This window comes from Schistocerca nitens, chromosome 5 (assembly GCF_023898315.1).
Source record: "Schistocerca nitens isolate TAMUIC-IGC-003100 chromosome 5, iqSchNite1.1, whole genome shotgun sequence".
Taxonomy (NCBI): Eukaryota; Metazoa; Arthropoda; class Insecta; order Orthoptera; family Acrididae; genus Schistocerca; species Schistocerca nitens.
The window spans coordinates 466,676,667-466,702,025 of record NC_064618.1 but is presented as its reverse complement, the minus strand read 5'-3'; the positions used below and the strand labels follow the sequence as shown (position 1 = coordinate 466,702,025).

Here is a 25,359-nt window from a genome sequence, read left to right as displayed (position 1 = left end):
GTCAGCTACATTCGCAAAGGACCACTGGTCACAGCAGCACATAATGCCGCACGCCTTTACTGAGGTAAACACTACAGAAAATGGACACTAGCTGACTGGAGCCGTGTAATGCGTACTTCAGGCCGGAGATGGTTTCGTGATGTTTTAGGGATGTTTTTGGACAGCTGCTTGGATCCACTCTTTCGGGTTTTCCGTGAACATGAGACCAGGACGTTTATTTCAGCGTACCTGGTGAAATCTTCTTGATTAGTATGCTATAGACACTCCTGACTTCCAAGACGACCGCATGCATATCCGCAGGGCTCCTCTCAAATGTTCTTTGTATGATAACACCTAAGTACCCTATGACTCCTCGGCTGGTCTTCTAAATTACAGAAGAGGTCTGGAACTCTTTGTAGCAGCGAATGATCGTAGCAGTCAGCTAATCATCAATGAGAAGCTTCAGTTGGATATGACATACATGACGGAACTTGTGAACTGTCTTCACCGCCAAACTGAGGTCATTATCGAGATTAGAGCCGGTGTCATAAGGTATTAGCGTGATACTTCCTGGAGGTGATTATTTTCGTAAGAGAGGCGGCAGATTGAAAGTTAGATGCAGCGAGATAGGATCCTGTAGAAAGTAATGGGACATAGTTATTCAGAGAGGAAACCACAAATGGTGCTATAGCACCACAGAAAAACAAGATAGCTTCTTTGTTTCGTTATAACTAAAACAGATGGCAGTACTGTGTGGAATAGAATGGTAACAACAACGAAAATGGATTTCAATTGTTCTTTGGTTATTTTTGGCCACTGATAATAATAGCACAGTCACTGGGCCACGACAACACAAACCTGCACCTGTCTCCAATTCATTTTATTTTTATTGCAATTAGTTATACTGCGTTGTTCGTTGTCACAAGTGTGATGGAAGGGAGCGCTGAATGTCGCAGGCTGTTTTAGGAACATGATCTTGAACGAGCGGTGGACATAATTGCCCAGCGGCTTTCGTGCCTTATAAGGCGATTACTAGCACGATGAATTGAAATCTGCGACGTATATGCCATACGGTCGGCTGCTTTGACAGGTGCTCAAGGACCTATGGCAGCTGAAGGCCTCGACCAACAGCCGTCCACGTAACTTGCGTGGTAGCAGCTCCTCAGGCTGACGTTCGTGCCACGCTGGCCATGAAAACGTTAACGTTATTTCGCTGACGCGACCACTGGGTGTCTTAAATTTTGTTTTTGACAGCCCGCCAATACTTGGTCTCTTTGGTTCTGGCGTAATTGTTGCCCATAGGAATTTCGTCAGCCTTAGACCAGCCCAGTACGCTCGCCTTATCATCGTCTACACATTTAATGGAAGATAGGTGTTTCAGAAGCACGGATGATTTGCAGCGAACCTCCAAGATTACCTCCGAACACCAGATGCTATCTTGCTTTTCTGTGGTAACACCTGCCGGCCGGTGTGGCCGAGCGGTTCTAGACGCTTCAGTCCGGAACCAAGCTGCTGCTACGGTCGCAGGTTCCAATCCTGCCTCGGACATGGATGTGTGTGATGTCCTTAGGTTAGTTAGGTTTAAGTAGTTCTAAGTTCTAGGGGACTGATGACCTCAGATGTTAAGTCCCATAGTGCTTAGAGCCATTTGAACCATTTTTGTGGTAGCACCATAACTTGCTGTTTTGTATCAAAATAAGAGACACCATCAGCATGTGCTATAGTTACTACACAGCATGACTGTTACACTGAACGTGGTTACTTGTTTGTAGTTCGAGCTTCGGAACTGAGATTACGTCTTGCTCGGTATCGTTTTGTCACCAGTTTGTGGCTCTGTATTCAAACATCGATTGTATACGAACGAACAGTTTTACAGCTACGTTTTGTTTGGTGGTAGAAGAGACACATCTCCAGTTTTAGCCGTTCGAGGTGAGAGACTTCTCTTGTAAGGTAAAGGACGACCACAACGAGGAGACATGAACGCTAGGTTGAGAAAGTAACCGAGTTTGTGAAACAGAAACGTCTGAGAAATATTCAATCCCTGAGAATCTCCGTCACATTTTCATAAGCACTATGCGGATCTTCTACGATGCTATCTGCACGTGTCTGTATTCGCTTGGTGACTATCATTCATATCTATTCGACAGGGACTTAAAACGCTGGAGAAATGCTCGAAACCAGATCATTATAGCTTTTGTTGCTGTTTTATTCACAGTTGCATCGCACTTCCCGAGAACGCTCCCAAAAAATCTAAGCCCTCATTTACTCGTCGCAGACAAATTGTAAACATAACGTTTCGTGATCCAGGCACAGCTAGATGAGAGAGAGAGAGACAGAGAGAGATAGAGAGAGAGAAAAGGGGAGAGGGGAGAGAGAGAGAGATAATGAAAGCGAGGGGAGTTAAAGATTAAAATATTGAAGTTAACTAATGTCGTTCCTGAGCAGCCTTTTCCAAAGTTTATACTTCATCGTAATTCATACGATTGTTTGTCCAGTGCCAGGAGATAATTCACATAGGCCGAAACCAGAAACACAACGCAATATAGTTCATACAGCAGCTGATGATGTATATAAATATGTCTTTCATTAAACGTATTTCGACTACAGAGCACAAGTTTGCAAAACTATTACTGATTATAGTTAATAGTCTCTTTGGATTGATATGTAGGTACGCCTAAAATGTTCGCATTCAAACGCACTAGTAACCTCAGACGATTATGTTTTACCCTCTGACTGTTGCAAAAAATTCTAAATTAAATATCCAAACGAAAGAGAGCAGTAAATCAGTCAAATGAGAAATAAAAGGAAGATTTATCAAGCGACAGAGTCCATTGCTTAAAAGAATGATAATGATTTTTATTCTCGATCGGCACAAGGTCAAAGTTTTGTGTGACGTAAGTACGAAAACAATTTTGAGGACAGTGAAAATTGTGTAAGTGCATGTTACAAGCACATTAATTCATTTCCAGACTCCATTAGTTGCCTCGTGTGCAGTCATCAAGCCCATACATAACTCTCCAGTGAATCAGAAAACACCTCTCCGAGGAAATGTTTCCGTTAAGAGGCACAGCTTCACGGAATCTACCATCTGGAACGAGCAAAATAACACGGAGGGACGAGCTTCGCGGACGTTGTTGCATGCCACTTTAACGAAGTTGTCTTATCGCTCGCGCGGATTTATATCCTCGTACGAGGGCGCGACGAGAAGCGAGGTGCGAACCGCTGGGTTAAATCACCGTAGCTTATCCCTCTCCGCTGGCCACCTGGCCGTAAATCTGCTGGAGCTATTTTGGTCCGCCGCGCCGCACCGCGCCGGGTTGCGAACTCTCGCCACGCCACCTGCTCGGCCGCGCGCCCTTCGTCTTGCTGCCAGTGTTGCCAACATAACAACGCAAGGTTGCTTGGAAATATCGCGCGTGTGGTATTTGCCGCGCTGTAATGTCAACCGGTCAGGAATTCCGCTCTGTCAGCTGCGAGCGGCTACCTCGCCCTGCCCGCCCGTGTTAAGACAGCTCAGAGGCTGGCGTTCGTTCTTTGTCTCGGCGCTGTCAGTCTTTGTTCCAACATTAACAGTTGTATTACGTGAAGCTGTGCCTCTTAACGGAAACATTTCCTCGGTGAGGTGTTGTCTGATTCACTGGGGAGTTGTGTATGGGCTTGCTGACTGCACACGAGGCAACTAATGGAGTCTGGAAATGAATTAACTGTACTTGTAACATGCACTTACACAATTTTCACCGTCCTCAAAATTGTTTTCTTACTTACGTCACACAGCAAATAAATGCTCTTTTGTAGCTAACACGGTAACCTGGTAGCTGACTGATACATGATTGCAGCTTGCTGTCGCCCTCAAGTTTAACGTGACACAGATGCCTATGATTCTAATAATAACACTAAATATATAATATTTTTAAAATACCAAAACTATGTTTAGTTCAGAGCTTAATAAATTGCATTACGAATCTTAAAAAGGAATTGCAATTCAGAGAAACCGAAAGATTGAAATTTACAGTTAATTTAAGAAGCGTAATAGCAACAAACCCTCACAACTTCGACAACGTCTTCATTTATAGGACATAAACTCGAGGTGTAGTTTATGGCTGTATGAGGGGAATGGAGAGAAATGCGGTGCCTTTCACTCGTTTGCTCCTCCCTTCGGGAAGTGCGTCTTTCTTTTTTTAAAAAAATGAAGGATTTCTCCTTTCTGCCTTGTCTTACTTCTCGTGGTTTGCCGCTTGTACCTGTACGTGTGTACTCACGAACCGCGTCCGATCTATTGTTGGCCGTAGCTTTTCAGTCTGTGAATCTTCATTTCTACAGCCGGTCAGCCCGTCCACGTGGTCCAACCGTCAAACAGTCACCTGGAAAATATCCCCTGCTACAAAAGATGTAAATTTCTGGAATCCTTTCCTTTTTCGCGACTGTTACTTTGCATGCTACCTTATTCTCCGACATAGTAAAAACGACTGTGACGTCGACGGGACATCACACTCTTCCCCGCTTCTTCCAAAAACCGAGGCCTCGCGGCGGGAATTTTCAGATGCTGGATGTGCAAGGTCTAGTTGAAGGTGGTACTTAACACCTCCCTCGAGAAGTGCCTAACACGGAGGAGAGGTGCGAATTCTGTCAGCTGTGAAGAGAAAGTCAGACGCATCTCGCTACAGCCTCCAGCGTGTTGAACCATGGGCTAGTCAGCTGGCTGTTGAGACAGTGCTACATAGACGGGAGATTGGTTATCTCAACGTTAATTTTCAGTCCTACTATTAAACAGTCTAGGACATTCATTCACAAGCTAAAGAGAGCAGTGTCAACAATAAAATTCGAAACGTATCTCATCATCTTACAAAGACTACAACTAGTTACTGCAGCCAATCTTCTCCATTTTGTGCTGTCCTCTTCATTTATTGATAATTTTGACACTATTTTTTTTTACCTCTGGTAGAATATGTACTGTTTTCTTTCTTGCTCCTCCTCTGTTTAGCTTGATTTGCCAAAATTTTTCCTCGTAACGCATTAACAAAAAAGAAATTCCGTAAAATATCTAGGGGGAACCATCCATAAGGACCTACAGTGGAATGACCCCAAAAACAAATAGTAGGAAAAGCGTACGCCAGGGTGAGATTCATCGGAACACTCTTACGGGAATGTAGTTCATCCACGAGACAAATGGCTTACAGACAACTTATTTAACCGATTCTTGAATAGTGTTCATCAGTCTGAGACCATTACTAGATTAGATTAGGAAGAGAGAGAGAGAAGATCCAACGTAGAGGGTCACGCCTCGACAAGGGTCCATTTAGTCTGCGCGAGAGCGTTACGGAGATGCCAACAAACTCCACTGGCAGGCGATACAAGAGAGGTGGTATACATCACGGAGAGGTTGACTGTTGAAATTCCGAGAGAATACGTTTCGGGAAGAGCCGGGCAACGTATCATTGTCTCCCATCTACGCCTTTCAAATTGATCACAAAGAGAAAATCCGAGAAATTGGAGCTAATACGGAACTTTACTGACAATAATTCTACCGACGTCCCATTCGTGAATGGGACAGAGAAAGATGAAAATGATGGTAGTACCAGAAGCACGAGTACCGCCCGTCACAGACTTTAATGTGGCTTATGAAGTATACATGCAGTATGTAGAAAGTACCTAAATAAACATACAGGGTGGTCAGAAAGTCCGAGAAACTTGTAGGGGTATTGCGCGTTAGGTTGTGCAGATTAACAGTTGTTAAGTTCCGTTAATTAGCTTTGAAGTTAGCCAATCAGGCCGCCGCACGCGGAGACGACCCGCCAGAGAATATGTCGCCAAACGTGTTCTTCGTTTGGTTTCCTAAAGCCGAACAATAGTGCGATACAAAAACTGGACGTGATTCGGTAGTAGGAGGCGAACTCGAGCCAAAGGCTGAGTAGTCTAGTGCTCTGTAATCTACGCTTTGGAGCATAATTGGCACCTCGTATCTAACGGGCCGTTTGATTTTGCGCGCCCAACGACACTTTATTAATAATTGTAATACAGCGTTACATCACCAGTTAGAGTTACATTTTCAGCAAGTACACCAAATCCTTTCACCCATACATGTATTTTTTCATCATTACTAACTTTACGACAGGAGCGAGTATACAATGTAAAAGGCATATTACTATATACATAACTAGGTCTAGATTGGGATTTAGCATCTATTCCACAATGCCAGGTCTTGTAAGCGATGACATCTAGGTCGGCGAATGATTCCAACCCAGGTAGAGAGGCATTCTCACCTCTTACTATGGCGACGGTAAGCCATCCATTCCCATGAGAGAAGCTATCGTTTATGTGCAAACTAAAATTAAGGGTACATCCAAGAAAGATACAGGGTCCATCAACGAGCACGTTGGCCGCGACACTCTTCGCTGGAATGCGATTTTTCTTGTCTCCTGTTGTTGTTGTTAGTTCGATGTTTTCTATAGTTTGTTATGTGAGAACGACGGCGATATCTCCTCATATTTTTCCGTGGATGTCGAGTTAATTTTAGTATGGATGTTGGCACTTGGAGTACTGGAAGTGGATGGTTTACTCTAGCTATCGTTCGATGTGAGAATGCCTCTCTACCAGGGTTGGAATCATTCGCCGACCGAGATGTCATCGCTTACAAGACCTGGCATTGTGGAATAGATGCAAAATCCCAATCTAGACCTAGTTATGTATATGGTAATATGCCTTTTACATTGTATACTCGCTCCTGTCGTAATGTTAGCAATGATGAAAAAATACATGTATGGACGAAAGGACTTGATGTACTTGCTGAAAATGTAACTCTAACTCGTGATGTAACGCTGTATTACAATTATTAATAAAGTGTGATCTGTAGCGTCAGCCATTAACCATTCCCATGAGAGCAGGAGAGCGTCTGTAAAGTTTGGAAGGTAGGAGACGAGATACTGGCAGAATTAAAGCTGTGAGGACGGGACGTGAGTCGTGCTTGGGTAGCTCAGTCGGTAGAGCACTTGCCCGCGAAAGGCAAAGGTCCCGAGTTCGAGTCTCGGTCCGGCACACAGTTTTAATCTGCCAGGAAGTTTCATATCAGCGCACACTCCGCTGTAGAGTGAAAATTTCATTCTAGTAACGACCTTATTGGCTAACTTCAACGGTAATAACTCGGAAACGGTACAATGTATCGAATTTCCTTAACAACGTATCGAATTTTTTCCTTAACAGTTATTTCTGAGCACTACCTGTCCTGCAACATCCTTACAAGGTTTTCAAACCGTTTCTGGCCATCCTGTAGTTACTACGACGTTTCTCTGCTTATTGATATCTTCCAAAACATATTCGTCGAATTTTTTTCGATGACCCTCGTTGGCCTGGGCCGTAGCCTCATTCCCTTCACTCCTAAGCGGTTGCTGTCTGTCTTCAGTAGTGTCCAAAAAATACACTCACGTTCCATTAACGTGTAGATGCCTATAAGAACCGTGGTACATAAGGAAAATTGGCCTGTGGAAGAGATGTGTGAACATCAACAAGGCAGGACAACAAGTGGAGCAAATCAGTCAGGTAATTCAGTTGTGTAATGGGAAGGTCATAGCTAGTGCTCTATAATCTACGCTATGGAGAACAACTGGTACCCCGTATCTGGGGGGGGGATTGATTTTGCGCGCTCCACGGCCTTATTGGCTAACTTCAATGGTAATAACTCGGAAACGATGCCACGCCAAAAATGCCACGCCCTTGCTCCCGAATGTATCAGCGTTTTATAATGAGCACTCCTCGGATATATGAACACTTGTGTGGCCCAGGCTCGTCAGATGTAAGTATGTCGAGGATGCTGACGAGACGGATGGTCACGTTTTGGGCCTTCCTAGGCAACGTCCTTCAGTTGTCTGAGGCAGTTTCAGATCAGGGTGGCTAACCAACGGTTTTGATCTTCTGTGGAGCCCATAAGGACGAAAAGGGGCTGCCACACAGTACCGCAGTTCAGTCAGTCATCTGTGTAACGAATATATTTATCAATAGTATTAAAGAAGGAGGCACATTCTGCTTATCTGTAAACGCGACCCTGGAAGCGACGAAAGTCTGCTGCTCTGCTGCGCTGCGTGGAATCGTGTAAGAGCCTCAGTGGGGTGCACTGGTAGAGGGGGTCCCGTGTCGTCGACGCAACATGTAGCCGAAGCAGAGGCCACGAGGTCACGACGTAGAAAGTCTCCGTGGTTGACACGCCTGGCCTCGCCGCGACAGAGCGCACTTTGCGTGACTTGTGGCTGGCGAAACTCCCCACAACACACCAGACGGGAAGTGGAAGTGAGCCACGGCACGAGCGGTAGCGGATTCAAACCCACGCTGAAGCGACAATTTTGGTCTGTACGCAGGACAGTGCGATAGCATTAACAAGCCCAGGAAGCGCATTCAACAAAACATCGTTTTCGAAATGGGAAAATCATCACTGTAGGTGCACCACTTGATGCACACAAATGATGTGCCATGATATTCCAAGAAGGTGGAATACTTCTCTCTTTGCTGACAATGCAGTTATTACAATCAAGACTAATGGAGAAATCTAAACATCTGGACATAAAAATAAAATTTTATCGAAAATTAATAACCAGTTCTCTGCAAATTGTATGTCGTTGAACACAAATAAAACACTAAATACGACATTCTGTACGATTAAAGGTCTGAACGGAACTTTGGAAATAATGAACAATCGAAAAATCAGTAACATAAGCGGTATATTCTAAGTATTTTGGTAGTAGTACTGATAAAAACCTGAAAGGCAATTCAAATTGAAACCCGTTCTTAAATATCTATGCTATGCGCCTTTTGCTTACGTATAATAGCACACATAGGACATTAAAATGTCAAATGTTCTCTTAATCTATTTTCATCCACAAATATCTGATGGCAACATATCCTGCAATAACTCTTCGCAGAGGAAGAACGTGTTCGTTCTACAGATGTATACACTAAAGGTAATGTAAATAGGTTTTTTGAGGATAGCGCTTAAACCAGTCGGAAATAAGGAAAACTAGCTTCTGAAGTTTGTTTTCGACAGTCAATCACAATTCGGAAACAGTACTGGTAGCAATATTCATAAATGAAGCACTAGAGGGAGAAATAACTTCCTTCCTATTAGCCTTAATATGGAACAAGAAGGAGTGACGGTGTCAGCAATAAAAGAAGATATTATTGTGTCGGCATTTTATTAGAACTCCAGCCACCATTTCACTATATTGCGTTTTCGATTATCGAGTAGAAAATCGACTCTTCATCTGAATATTTCCCAAGAAAAGCTAAATTTATTTTTTCATCTCTTTTATATTTTATTTGCAATGAACTTTCTTCTGCGACAAATATAAAATCTTTGATGTTGCCTATTATACTGGTTCTGTGCATGTCGAATTTGAGCGACAGAAATAGTTATGAATCAGTGTTGAAATCATTCGATGTCGACATAGTATTAAATACCTATAAATGCAAAACTTGTAATAAAGTCAAAGAAACATTATTAATGTTCAAAAGAACTGGCAAGCCATCATCTTCCATTATAGCTGATTTGTCTCACGGACTTACGGCAAGTGGCTCTAAAGTGACAGTGAAAAGGTAATAGGCTCCAATATGTCTTCAGCTTCATCATGCTCATACGTCTTACTGCGATGCAGTAAGAACTGAGACTACCCTTTGAAATTGTCAGTCAGTTGTAGCTTGATGGTAGTGAGAAGCTGTGCAAACTATACTGAAAGAAGGAGGAAAAAAACGAGGTGTGTCAATGTCAAGAATATCTTTCTAGAAACGAAAACGTGTCATTACGCTGCTGATGGAACTTTTAAAACGCTCATTAACAAACAAACACAAAAAAAAGATCTCTCAGAATTTTTCCTTTAAATCGTCACTTGCAGCTTATCCTGCTTCCTAAATTACAGCCTATTCGAGTTTTTCTCGTGTTATGTCTCAGTAGATATGATATTGCGACGTTGATAATCATAGTATATGATCCACGATACGCAACATAATCTTGGTTTTCCCTCTCCGGATATCTCAGAGAGCAGTCGGTGACGTATAAAATTTGTTCGGTTCGCGTCAGCTGCGGAATATTCCCCATTTGTAGCGCAAATTTTATGCGCTCTAATGATACCTACGTGTCGTATCGTCTTATACCGACAGCGGAGAGATCTGCGTCCGCTCTTTGTATGCCTACACGATATTGTACAAGTAGTCGATTGCCATTTTACACCGAGCGGAGCGGGTATTTAAGAGTCGGTACTCTGTATAATTTTCGCATTTCGCGCTGTCAACTCTCACTCGCGCCACGTTCATTGAAAAAAAAAAAAGGTAAAGCTATCTCTGAGAACCCGCCAACCAGACATTATATTGCCATTTAAGGAGGTGTCTGTGCCCATAATTGTGTCTCTCGAGATCGTGTCAGAACCAGTGTATCTAATCTTACGTTCGGCCCTTAAAGTTGTAATCTTCATTGAAAATACTGCATAAGGCGATCATTTTAATAAAGGAAGTACATTGCCTAAATGAGTACACGATTACTGCGGATAAATCCATCTTGATTGCTGAGTAGCTTTTCATTTATTGCAACGTTTCTATTACAGCCATGAAGAGGTGAAAACTTAGAAATCGTATAAGAAAGCTATGGATGACCTTCCAGCAAGTTACAGGAGGAGGGGGTCGGTGCAATTCTAAATTTTACCGTGGATTCCGAAAGACGCTGCAATTAGAGATTTTTCACGTTGACAGCCACTGCCAGAGATGAAAGAAATGATAAGAGACTGAGAAAAATCCTAGGAGTAACACGGTGTTGAATTATACCTTTGGATATATAAACTGGCGAATGACCACTGAGTCTGCACGACGCACTACTTATTATTGACTAGAAAAAGTAAAAAATGGAACTTGAAGAGTGAAAGGAGCTGAAGATCCATTCTTACTGAAGTAAGGGTGGGTTCGCGGAAGGATTGACAGCTGAATGGTAGAGATATCCGAAATGTTATATGTATTTATAAACGTTCCACTAAAAATATTATGGGACATATTCTCAGTTCTAATGTGCTCGCTTCTTATGGGTGAAGGCAGCTCTATGTCGAATCCAAGGAGATCGCATTCACTGTAAATATAACCGAATTGACGACTCAATACGGTTTTTTAACCGTCACATTATTTCAGTGTCACCACTTCTGATGGGATCAGAATAACAGTCGCAAACACATCGATATTCATAGGCAAGTCGGATATTAAATACCGGCACAGCAGCTCTGGTACTAACCTCAGTACTCTCTGCGGCAGCTGACGGCTCAGCATCCTTCCTTCGCCGACCCTGAGTGCCGGTTTACAATCATAGTTATTCAGAATGACTTGTGGCTGCGCGCCAGCACAGTCAGTCACGTTTAATACAACCAGTCAGTTCTTCATCTGCGTTACAAGCTGGTAAAAATATTTTCAATTTGACGTCACTTCTGTTGCATGTTTGCCAATGTCACTGCCGGTTTTCTCAAACAGACTTCCATTAGGCATTTTGAGGCTGAATGGACCTAGACTCAGGACTTCTCATGTCATAAAAATCCAAGGAAAATCAAACGCATGGCTTCCACGCCAAAATTCACGACGTTAACATATAACCTGAAAGAAACAGATAATATCCATAATTAGTAAATGACGGATTACATTTTTTATTTTTTATATTTTATACAACACAGTCACGTGAACATTCCATGATGCCGTCAGCTATTTCGGCCAGCCAGGGGACATCTTCAGCCTGTCAGTAGATTGAGAGAAAAAGAATTATTACAGACTCTTTAAAATCTGTATTATCGTAATGATGACAAAGAATAAAACTTGGAACACTTTATACATTCAATCATGAATCACCAAAGCCCAAATGTTGTTCACCATACACTCCATTTTCTATATTGTCAGCTGAATAGCGCCGGCCGCGGTGGTCTCGCGGTGCTAGGCGCGCAGTCAGGAACCGTGCGACTGCTACGGTCGCAGGTTCGAATCCTGCCTCGGGCATGGGTGTGTGTGATGTCCTTAGGTTAGTTAGGTTTAAGTAGTTCTAAGTTCTAGGGGACTGATGACCACAGCAGTTGAGTCCCATAGTGCTCAGAGCCATTTGAACCATTTTTGAGCTGAATAGCACTATCAATTCAGGAGTCGATATTCAAGGAATTTAAATAGCTGTTTGCTGTCACAGACGTCCATACAATGAACCTATTCGTTCTACTGTTCTCTCAATAGCTCCATATTTTTTACTTATTGAAATCACTCTGTCGTTGAAAACCGATATCTCTCTCACAATGCAGCATATTTTTCTCTTAGTACGCTCTTCCGCAACCATCAACTAACTTCTGGTCCCCTTCGTCTTTAGATTTTCCTGGAATTTTCCATTAAGTATAGCAGATTCCAGCGATATGTTAATGCAGTTCTCTAGGTGGAAGCAGAAACCGATCAACTATTCCACCTGGTGCCAAAGTTGATCGCTAAACCTGCACGTAGTTGTCTCGCTCTGAAAAAAAAATCCGGAAGTTTAAACCTATCTGCCTTCTCCTAAGCTGCGCTGTATTTCAGCGAAACTATTCATTTGTTTTACCAGTAGGTACGGTATTTAAGATATTTGAATTTACTAGAGAATTAATAGACGCTTGACAGAATTACACTCTGGCACCTGTGCATATCGTCAGCATTTGCTTGGCAGTGATCCGCCGCTGCGGTATTTGACGCTTGCAGAATCGTCCCGCAGCTGTTTCAACAAAACCGCGACAGTCCTTTCGGATCCCCCTACCGACACAACCGCATTCCTGTAGGCTACTCGGCATATCGCAAGCGCGAGCTGACTATTTCCTTTGTGGTAGTTGAAAACTAGTCACAAACTTGATAGCGCTCATATCGAATAAACGCAATTAGTGCATCTGTGATATAACTCACGTTTCCTGCTGTAGACACGACACAGGCGTATTGTTCCGCAACCTGGAAAGCTGTTGTGCCATGAGGAACTGGACAATATGTCCTCGTTTTCTCAAAACATTCTTCACCCCTCGAACATGCAGGGTATCCTTATGGCTGAAGGCGATTATTCATCAATTGTCTGGTTGCTAAATATGGATACGAGACTGGGCCTATACGGACCGCAATTTCATGGTGTCCCATAATTCCTACTGTGCTCTCCAAAATAGTACAGAGAAGGGTTGTAAGGATTTATTAAATGATCAGATACATCCTACAGTATTGGATATTCTCCACTAACAAGAACACAGTCTGTCAAGACACTTCCAATAACGATTCAATTCGCTCTGGTACTTTTACTTAAGGAATAGTTAGATGACTTTGTGGATGAGTTTTTAAAGATACCTCAATCACCAAAACTGATCTCTATCGTCGGCCTACGCTCGAGTTCAGAGCAAAGTATACACTGGACACCCCGCACTAATCACTGTTGACAGAACTAAAGCCAGCAAAGTTCTCAAACGGTACAGCATTCCTCTGAAAATTAATTCACGCCTTATACTAATTGCAAACGTTCTGCAACGAATTGCAGCGTTACAATAGTATAAAAGTATTAATCGTGTTCGCTCAAATGTCCGAATTATTTGACAACTAAAGCCAGCAAAGTTCTCAAACGGTACAGCATTCCTCTGAAAATTAATTCACCCCTTATACTAATTGCAAACGTTCTGCAACGAATTGCAGCGTTACAATAGTATAAAAGTATTATTCGTGTTCGTTCAAATGTCCGAATTATTTGACAACTATGATCACACATGCACAGCCGAAGGTAACGCAGGTGGCAGATTTCGATTTATCGGAAGGATACTGGGAAAATGCATTCAGCCTATGAAGGACACTACCAACAAAACACACGTGCGTAGATACTGAACGTAGCACGAAGGCTGCACGAATATTCACAGGTTTCTTCCATCCACGAGAGAGCGCGCTGAAAAATCTGAAATGTCAGACATTTGAAGATAGACGACTATCCCATAAGCCAATTTAGAAAGTTTCAATAACCAGTATTAAATGAGGAACCTACGAATATATCACAACCTCTTACGTAATACCCGCATTAGGTCCGCGAAGACAATAGTAGACTAATTACAATACAGACAAAGGAATTTAAGCAAGTCATTTTTTCCGCGAGTGTAATGCGGAGAATCCCTCACGAGTGATACAATATGAAGCATCCCCTGCCATGCACTTCGCGGTTGTTTGCATAGCATGTATGTAGAGGTAGACGTGCCTTTGTTGCAGACGGTAATTTACTCCATTTGCGTGTAGGGGGCAACCAGCAACAACAACAGAGGCCAGTGTTTTCCGCAACATGGCCGCAGGCAGCGTTCCCTATTAGCGCTTGCTGGTGGGAGTAGGGTTGGTTGTAAGGTGTGCCACTCACTCGTGCTGTGCGCGCTGGACTGTAGCCGAACCAGAGGGCGTCGAACCCGGGGCGCCAGCGGCCTCATCGCCCGGCCATTAACTGATTCACGCTTCGAAATAGCAGCCCATCCGGCTCTTGTAATTCGAAGCCTCTGCTCATCGAAAACTCGTCGCTCCGGTACACTGTTCCGTATAAGGCCAGCACCAGTTCAGTTCTTCCACAACAAAACACAAATTTCACTTACGTCACCAGTACCGATGCCTCTTAGGCCCACTCGGTAATTTACTAATGAACAGGAGACTTTGTGACGAATACGTTCGTCTCCACTGTTATATATCTAATGAATGACTGTTGCAAAAACAAATGATGTAGTGGCGACAGTCTTTTACTACGCAGCGAACCTCTTCGTCCAGCTGCTGTGACGTTATCTCTAACGTCACACAGTTATAATTCTAACAAGCAATAGGAAATTAAGCTACTTCTGGCCAGATTTTCTGCTCTCACGAAGGTTACAATGCCTTACGTGAACCATGTCAAGAACACCACATTATCTTAAGCTGCGCTCCACACCTTGTATAAAAGGCATGTTTTTATGTACACCACCACACAGCTGCTAAAATTATCGTTATGCTGCAACTAGTTTCGACAAGATGTCATCGTCTGGCAGACCTGGTGTATGATGCCACATCATTTATCCCAGAAAATCCGTATTGTTCCATAGTTTGCTAAACTGTAATATCTCGATGGATACTGTACAGTTGGGGCTGTTACTGAATGGATTTATTAGTACAAAAATTTGATTTTTATTTTTCGCTTGATGTTCGTCAGTGCCTTCTGCCTGGCGGCTAGTTGCAGCGTCTCAGTCACGTTGCCCAGAACCGGTCCAAATGGCTCTGAGCACTATGGGACTTAACATCTGAGGTCATCAGTCCCCTAGAACGTAGAACTACTTAAACCTAACTAACCTAAGGACATCACACACATCCATGCCCGAGGCAGGTTTCGAACCTGCGACAGTAGCAGTCGCGCGGTTCCGGACTGAAGCGCCTAGAACCGCACGGCCACCACGGCCGGCCTCAAGGTACCCTCCGCCACACACCGCCAGGTGGCTTGTGGAGTATGGATGTAAATGTAGATGTAGATAGAGGTGTACGGATACTTTTGATCAGTGAGTGTATCTGTAGATGTATATGTACGGCTGTTAGCTTCCGGAGAAAATATCCTGTCATCTTTGTCGTCATATTTATTCACACAGGCCCGTTTCTTGTAGGAAACAGCGTTCCCCTGCAGAGCCTTGGAAAACTCACCTTCGAACTTGCGTTTAAAATTCCAGTCGCGAAATGTTGCGTTACCAGATTCGGGAAGTAATCAGAGCGGAGCGCGAAAGGCAGGCACACGCGAGGCCGGCTGCCCTGGGTATGTGTGTCAATGGCGAAAAAAATACGGCGTATTTCGGCGAGGAGTTGAGGAGCGGCAGATGGACGGAGGTGCTTGAGACGTGGCTTTTATGCAACGCGTGGGGTGCGCTGGAGGGAAGAGCGGAGCAGCGACCTTCACGAGTGGCCGCGCGCGCCGCACGGAATTAGCGTACGGAGGCCGCGGGAGCTCCAGAACATTCCTAATTGTGTGGGAAGCGCCGCCTCTGCTCGTCCAGGCACTGGCTCGCGCACACAGACGTCCGTGCCTTCAGTGCAAACAGCCACTGGCAATACACTTTTACTGTATAGTCTATTTATTTCGTAAATTACACTCCAAGATAAAAAAAAAAAATGACCCGCTGCGAAGGAATTATCAGAATGGGACTGGAATCGCCAGATGTGAAGTACATGTTCAGAAAAACAAATGATTAAAATTTAACAAAAATTTGATCATTCATTCAAGAGAAATGGCTTCGCGAATTGAGTAAGTCAGTAACGCGTTGGTCCACCTCTGGGTTTGGCATTGATTCCTAGAGCTTTGGATGTCCTCCTGAGGCAAATCGTGCCAAATTCTGTCCAATTGGCGCGTTAGATCGTCAAAATCCCGATATGGTTGGAGGGTCCTGTACATTATTCTTCGAATGTTCTCAACTGGCAGCGTTGCTGGCCAAGATATGGTTTGGCAAGCAAGAAGACACACAGTAGAAACCCTCGACACGTGCGGGAGGGCACTATCTTTCTGAAATGTAAGCACAGGATGGCTTGCTATGAAGGGTTGTCACCGTACCGCTGTGCTCTACGGGTGCTGCAAATGACAACCAAAGGGGTCCTTCTATGAAAAGAAATGGCACCCCAGACCATCACACCTGATTGTCGGGACGTATGGCGAATGGCAGTCAGGTTGGTATCCCACCACTGTCGGGGGCGATTCCACGCACGTCTGCGCTGGTCTTCGGGGCTCAGTTCGAAGCGGGACTCATCACCGAAGACAATTCTTCTCCAGTCAATGTGATTCCAGGCCGAATATGGGTCTGGAGACTCCCTGGACGGTGGTGGGATACCAACATGACAGACGCTCGCCATACGGTCTGACAACTACGAGTAATGCTAAGGGGTACCATTTCCTTTCATAGCAAGACCCCTTGGGTTGTCATCCGCAGAACCCTTACAGCACATCAGTACATCGACGGTATTCTACGGCCCGTTTTGTTGCCCTTCGTGGCAAGCAATCCTGGGCTTGTGTTTCGGCAAGACAATGCCCGCCCGTACATGACGACAGTTTCTACTGCTTGTCTTCGTGCTTCACAAACCCTACCTTGGCCAGAAAAGTCGCCAGTTTTTCTCCACAACTGAGGGCGTTTGCAAACTTATGGGTAGGGCACTCCAACCAGGTCGGAATTTTGACGATCTAACACGCCAGTTGGACAGAATTTGGCACGATATCCCTCAGGAGGACAAGTCTGTCAATGAATGACAAGCCGAATAACCGATTGAATAAGGGCCAGAGGTGGACCAACGCGTTACTGATTTGCACAGTTTGTGAAACCCTTTCTCTTGAACAAGTCATATAAGCTCAGTTTGACTCGAAGCCTACACTGATTACAGTTGTTGTTGCTGCCAGAGGGGGCAGCTGTAGGTGCTAAATTTCGCACCCTGTACACCTTCTAATCACTCTCAAATTTAGTCTTGTATTCTTCCTATTGCACTATATAGTACGCAAAATTTCGATATTTGGTACTCTTCGCAGTGTTGCAATCTTAATGGCAAGCAGTGAGCGACTTTTAAGAAACGTGATGAGATCGTAGCTGCGTAAAAATACAAGTTAATTATTAGAAGAAAGGTTAGAACAGCAAGAAGTCGCTGTTAATGTTGTTAAGAAAAAACGGAACCATTACCGGCTTGTAAACGACAGTTTGACTGTCAGACAGAGTTTCACATGTATAACTGCATTTATCTTATGCTGTACATGCGATGTCGGACCTTTTTCGCTGAGGAGAAAGTTCCTTAGGATGCTGATGCCAACGAGATGAGAGAAATCGAAGGACCACACTCTGTGTAGAGTGGCTGTGGTATGAATTAGGATGCTCCAGCAGGAGCTCAACAACACTCGAGGGCAGCAGTGCGGGGGCGGAGCTGTGAGTGCCAGCCGGTGTGCACCTGAAGGCCGCAAAGCGGACTAGAAAGTAGCTGTGCGACAGCAGGCGGTTTTGAAACGCAGCCTCCGCGTCGCCAGCATGAAAATCGCGGACTGTGGCATACCAGCCCGCCTGCACTGCTGTCGCACACTTAGCAACCCTGTGCCGTTTACATAACAATGGCTCCTCGTACCGTTTTGCCTGTTGTCGTACGAAGGCTGTCGGCATGGTGTCGGTAAGCGTTACGACGCGTCGGTTGCTAACAAGCCGGCGCATAGGTAAGTCACCGCGCTAGTAGTCGTAGGAGTGGGATTCAAATCGCTGTCCAGCTATCCCGACTTCCCTAAGTGGCTTAAGGTGAATGCAAGGATCCTTCCCTTTAAAAGGACATGAGCGATTTATTTTGTCTTTCTGGGTCGGTCCAAGATTATGTTCCGCCTGTAAACACATTATTGTCGGCTGTGCGTTAGGCTAAAACCTTCCATCCTTGCGTAGTTTCAGGTTCCACACATGCTGCAGAAGCTCTGCTATGGAAACCATAACCCCTACGTCCCATTCAGGTACATCCTGTATTGATCTCACTGGAGTAAAGTGGACTTCGTTCAAGCCCTCTCGCCTAGGATAGTTGTTACTGATAAAGGGGTCGAAAACATGTAATCTTATTGGGTGTCATACATGCTTTGTAGCTTGAAGTACGATTTGCCTCTATTTATCTGTTACTGTTGATAAAAATACACTTAGTTATCATTGTTTAAACAATCACAGTATTTCTCCAGATCCACACTCCTTACAGAAACAACAAAAATAAAATATTTGTTTATTTAACCTGATCTGATTAATGCCACCTGGCCCTGGCTTACATCGGACCAGGGTTTCACACACTTAATGTACCCTTTTATACATTATAGTTACCTAAGAAGAAACAATTTCAATTTGACAACTAGTATTGAAATGATTTGAGCACCTGAAGCGCCTGTGTGAATGAATTATACTAAGTATGAACTAATGAAGTTAATACTGGCAGTAATTGTATTACTGTAGCTGCTCCCAGTAATAGTGATAATAGTAAAAATAAGAATAATAATGTAAATTAAGACGACAATAATAATGATAGTGGCAGATATAAGAAGAATTTATATATGTACAAAACAGATTTTTCCTGATATAGCGAGTTCTGGGGAAACGAAATTTAAGGAGACTGCATCGGCTAAGAATACTGGAAAATGAGAAAGATCGGGTTGAAAACAGGGTTGTACAAGGGTAACGAATGCGCACAGGGACAACTGCAATCCTTGTAACTTCAGTAGATATGTCTTTAACCGTCTTCTGACGATGGAGATGTTATTCAGCTCTCTAATATAATGTGAGAGGCTATTTCAGAGTCGGGTTCCTGCTACTGAGAAGGACTTCGAGTAAGTGGCTGGACTGTGGAGTGGGATAAAAAGGATTTTGCTCTGATGGGAGCGGGTATTTCTGCCTTGTTCAGATAAGAGCGTTAAGGTCGAAGAGAGACGTAATGGACACTATTCATTGATAAGGCAGCAGAGAAGACACAGGGTATAGAAATTTCTGCGCATGTCTGCAAGCAGCCAGGATAGCTGTGCACATAATGGTGAAATGTGGTCAAAGAGTTGAACATCGCTAATATAGCTAACACAGGCACTCATAGCAAGTTCCAGGCGCCGTGAGCATTCCTGGAAAAGGTTTGCAGGATAACATGGCTGTAATCAATAGTTGGAAGTATACAAGCTGAAACACCTTAAACTTGTAGCACAAACACTCCTAAAATAAAAGGTGTTACTGATGTGCTTCTTCCACAGAAATTAAGTGTAACTAGGGTCCCGCAATTGCAGCGCATAATACAGAGTTTAATAATCACTAGACTGTGTATTTATTTCATAAAGTCACATTTTTTAAGTGGAACAATGCCCTTTAGTATTCACAGAATAAAAACATGGAAAATTGGATGTAAGTGCCTTCATCGTCGAAGGGACATTAAGCCCTAGCCTTCCTTCCACTGACTAGGCATACCGCCACAAGGAAACAAAGTGACCTATACGTAAAAGATTTTTTGTTGTGTGTTTCAGCGACAGGTCACACAACTAAAATCATTATCGGTTTGATATTATTAACAGACCATCGCTACAAGATCTGTTTAAAAACAAAAACAAAATCAGGGGACAGGAGAGGGAGTAATATAATAAAACACTAAATTATTAATCAAACTAAGTTTTGCACTCAACTATACGCGCTAGAGTACGTTTAATTGTAGCTCTTCAACTGAACAACTGAACAATGTGAACAAATCACCACTCTCATCGTTGGAATTGATGGCTATGAAACAGTGTAAAGATGGTAAATCTTAAATGGAAAATATGAGATGAAAATATTCATAGTAAACATAGATTGTGGGAGAAAGTGTTCTCAAACTAAACACTAGTAAAGAAGTTACTTCAGAATTCTTGAAAATAAGCTACACGTCCACTATAAGCACATGCAGACGTGATCAGTGAGCAGCAACCTGGTAGCTGGCTGTCGCAAGTGTACGCTAAATAGCCAGAATGAATCAATTACCAAATTAAACTACTACAGGGCGGCGCAAAATAAAATTGGCCCGGAAAGTATTTGATGAAGCTTAAGATAGGCAACCTAACTTACATCATCCGCTGTCTTGGATAATGTAATTTGTGTTCCTATTTTAAACGAGCACCAAGTATTTCTCAGGCCAGTTTTATTTTCTCCGCCCTTTGATAGGCACATGCGACCCGGCAGAAAAAGGAACTCCAACAAAGCAAAAGGCAAAATACAGAGAGAAGAGATATCATAATAGATCAGAAAGTATATCGATAAAGGCTTTGTTGCAGATATCGCTTATTCATTTAACAACTGCTGTAGGTATTTCTGCTCGTTGACAACATTTTCATGAATTACATTTGTACCAGTCTACTGAACACGAGAAACGACAACTTTTCTGAAGTGGTGTATGCAAACGATAACAGTAGTATTTTAATTAATAGTCTCAGTTATCTCTGTCAGTTCTTACTTGACTTACGCAAGTCCAGAATCTAACAGGAGACTCTTTTTCCTTCCTGTGCAGGCCGAGCCGTGCCAACGGCGAAAATAACATGGTTGCGACGAGCGTGGTCGAGAGAGGGAGCGACTGCGAAGTGGTCACGGTGTCGGTCGGCGGCTACGCCAATGAGGCATTCAAAGACGACGGCGACATCGGCGCGACCCCCGTGAAGCCGCCTCCAGGGAAGACCAAAGCCGAGGAGGCGGCGGGGGATGGGCCGCCGGGCCTGGGGCCTGACGGCAAGGTGCGCATGTCGCCCAAGGAGAAGTGGCGCATCCTCAAGAACATCGCCGCCGTCAGCCTCGCCTTCATGGTCCAGTTCACCGCCTTCCAGGTAACTGCCTATCCTAACAGGACGGTACTCCACATTACTGCACAGAGCAGAATCCTTAGAAGCAGTTTTCTTTCATTTCATTTATTGCAAAATTACAGACCTGATGCCTAATATTGTAAAAACAGATCGCATATTATACAATTTTTCATTTGACGACATAAATTGTTCCGTAATGCAAGCAAGTATTGTCTTGAGCAATAAAAAAATGAAGTAATAATAATGAGTTACGAAGCAATATTTAACTGACGAAAACAGACCTTGTTGAATATGAACATTAGTAATTTCTTGAAACAGAAGAAAGTTTAAAGATGAAGATGATAGGAAATATCTGAGATGAGTTGTACATTCCCACCATCAAAGTTCAGTGTCGTCAGAGGAGGGGATCTGAGGAGGGGGAGGGGGAGATGCCTCGGAAAGACATCTTGTCATGCACCTACCGGTGGTTCCTGTTGTTACTATGCTATATGCTGTAAGCTTTTTTTTTTTTTTTCTGGTCATCAGTCTACCGACTGGTTTGATGCGGCCCGCCACGAATTCCTTTCCTGTGCTAACCTCTTCATCTCAGAGTAGCACTTGCAACCTACGTCCTCAATTATTTGCTTGACGTATTCCAATCTATGTCTTCCTCTACAGTTATTGCCCTCTACAGCTCCCTCTAGTACCATGGAAGTCATTCCCTCATGTCTTAGCAGATGTCCTATCATCCTGTCCCTTCTCCTTATCAGTGTTTTCCACATATTCCTTTCCTCTCCGATTCTGCGTAGAACCTCCTCATTCCTTACCTTATCAGTCCACCTAATTTTCAACATTCGTCTACAGCACCACATCTCAAATGCTTCGATTCTCTTCTGTTCCGGTTTTCCCACAGTCCATGTTTCACTACCAAACAATGCTGTACTCCAGACGTACATCCTCAGAAATTTCTTCCTCAAATTAAGGCCGGTATTTGATATTAGTAGACTTCTCTTGGCCAGAAAAGCCTTTTTTGCCATAGCGAGTCTGCTTTTGATGTCCTCCTTGCTCCGTCCGTCATTGGTTATTTTACTGCCTAGGTAGCAGAATTCCTTAACTTCATTGACTTCGTGACCATCAATCCTGATGTTAAGTTTCTCGCTGTTCTCATTTCTACTACTTCTCATTACCTTCGTCTTTCTCCGATTTACTCTCAAACCATACTGTGTACTCATTAGACTGTTCATTCCGTTCAGCAGATCATTTAATTCTTCTTCACTTTCACTCAGGATAGCAATGTCATCAGCGAATCGTATCATTGATATCCTTTCACCTTGTATTTTAATTCCACTCCTGAACCTTTCTTTTATTTCCATCGTTGCTTCCTCGATGTACAGATTGAAGAGTAGGGGCGAAAGGCTACAGCCTTGTCTTACACCCTTCTTAATACGAGTACTTCGTTCTTGATCGTCCACTCTTATTATTCCCTCTTGGTTGTTGTACATATTGTATATGACCCGTCTCTCCTTATAGCTTACCCCTACTTTTTTCAGAATCTCGAACACCTTGCACCATTTTATATTGTCGAACGCTTTTTCCAGGTCGACAAATCCTATGAAAGTGTCTTGATTTTTCTTTAGCCTTGCTTCCATTATTAGCCGTAACGTCAGAATTGCCTCTCTCGTCCCTTTACTTTTCCTAAAGCCAAACTGATCGTCTCCTAGCGCATTCTCAATTTTCTTTTCCATTCTTCTGTATATTATTCTTGTAAGCAGCTTCGATGCATGAGCTGTTAAGCTGATTGTGCGATAATTCTCGCACTTGTCAGCTCTTGCCGTCTTCGGAATTGTGTGGATGATGCTTTTCCGAAAGTCAGATGGTATGTCGCCAGACTCATATATTCTACACACCAACGTGAATAGTCGTTTTGTTGCCACTTCCCCCAATGATTTTAGAAATTCTGATGGAATTTTATCCATCCCTTCTGCCTTATTTGACCGTAAGTCCTCCAAAGCTCTTTTAAATTCCGATTCTAATACTGGATCCCCTATCTCTTCTAAATCGACTCCTGTTTCTTCTTCTATCACATCAGACAAATCTTCACCCTCATAGAGGCTTTCAATGTATTCTTTCCACCTATCTGCTCTCTCCTCTGCATTTAACAGTGGTATTCCAGTTGCACTCTTAATGTTACCACCGTTGCTTTTTTTAATGTCACCAAAGGTTGTTTTGACTTTCCTGTATGCTGAGTCTGTCTTTCCGACAATCATATCTTTTTCGATGTCTTCACATTTTTCCTGCAGCCATTTCGTCTTAGCTTCCCTGCACTTCCTATTTATTTCATTCCTCAGCGACTTGTGTTTCTGTATTCCTCATTTTCCCGGAACATATTTGTACTTCCTCCTTTCATCAATCAACTTAAGTATTTCTTCTGTTACCCATGGTTTCTTCGCAGCTACCTTCTTTGTACCTATGTTTTCCTTCCCAACTTCTGTGATGGCCCTTTTTAGAGATGTCCATTCCTCTTCAACTGTACTGCCTACTGCGCTATTCCTTATTGCTGTATCTATAGCGTTAGAGAACTTCAAACGTATCTCGTCATTCCTTAGTACTTCCGTATCCCACTTCTTTGCGTATTGATTCTTCCTGACTAATGTCTTGAACTTCAGCCTACTCTTCATCACTACTATATTGTGATCTGAGTCTATATCTGCTCCTGGGTACGCCTTACAATCCAGTATCTGATTTCGGAATCTCTGTCTGACCATGGTGTAATCTAATTGAAATCTTCCCGTATCTCCCGGCCTTTTCCAAGTATACCTCCTCCTCTTGTGATTCTTGAACAGGGTATTTGCTATTACTATCTGAAACTTGTTACAGAACTCAATTAGTCTTTCTCCTCTTTCATTCCTCGTCCCAAGCCCATATTCTCCTGTAACCTTTTCTTCTACCCCTTCCCCTACAACTGCATTCCAGTCGCCCATGACTATTAGATTTTCGTCCCCCTTTACATACTGCATTACCCTTTCAATATCCTCATACACTTTCTCTATCTGTTCATCTTCAGCTTGCTACGTCGGCATGTATACCTGAACTATCGTTGTCGGTGTTGGTCTGCTGTCGATTCTGATTAGAACAACCCGGTCACTGAACTGTTCACAGCAACACACCCTCTGCCCATAACGAATCCTACACCTGTTATACCATTTTCTGCTGCTGTTGATATTACCCGATACTCATCTGACCAGAAATCCTTGTCTTCTTTCCACTTCACTTCACTGACCCCTACTATATCTAGATTGAGCCTTTGCATTTCCATTTTCAGATTTTCCAATTTCCCTACCATGTTCAAGCTTCTGACATTCCACGCCCCGACTCGTAGAACGTTATCCTTTCGTTGATTATTCAATCTTTTTCTCATGGTAACCTCCCCCTTGGCAGTCCCCTCCCGGAGATCCAAATGGGGGACTATTCCGGAATCTTTTGCCAATGGAGAGATCATCATGACACTTCTTCAATTACAGGCCACATGTCCTGTGGATACACGTTACGTGTCTTTAATGCAGTGGTTTCCATTGCCTTCTGCATCCTCATGTCGTTGATCATTGCTGATTTTTCCGCCTTTAGGGGCAATTTCCCACCCCTAGGACAAGAGAGTGCCCTGAACCTCTATCCGCTCCTCCGCCCTCTTTGACAAGGCCGTTGGCAGAATGAGGCTGACTTCTTATGCCGGAAGTCTTCGGCCGCCAATGCTGATTATTTATCAAAATTTAGGCAGTGGCGGGGATCGAACCCGGGACCGAAGACGTTTCTGATTGCGAATCAAAGACGCTAACCCTAGACCACGGGTACTGCTGTACGCTATGTGCCTATATCTACTGTACATGTTTTACGTGATTCTCGGTACAATAATCTGTCACGGCTTACGTGCAGGGTGATTTCGTCAAGCAAATTATCATCATCGACTGTATTGTCGCTTGCGTCAGTTTCGCCATCTTTCTTTGATGTGTCTGTGATGTTGATTATTTATTGTGTCCTGAGTTTCATGCGAGGTCTGTTTTGTCTTCTCTTATGTACTGAAGATTGAATCTGTCGTACTGTCGATTTCTTTCCACGCT

The 25,359-nt window shown here is 43.5% G+C and overlaps 1 protein-coding gene across 1 annotated transcript in view; it reads left to right on the top strand.

Moving 5' to 3' along the window:
* The window catches only part of LOC126259244 (UNC93-like protein), a 246,046-nt gene that overhangs the window by 149,904 nt on the left and 70,783 nt on the right, over positions 1–25,359 (top strand). The window contains exon 2 of the mRNA XM_049955868.1: positions 20,980–21,289. Coding sequence (XP_049811825.1) covers positions 21,008–21,289 — 282 coding nt within the window. The 5' untranslated portion in view covers positions 20,980–21,007. The remainder of the gene's footprint in view (positions 1–20,979; positions 21,290–25,359) is intronic.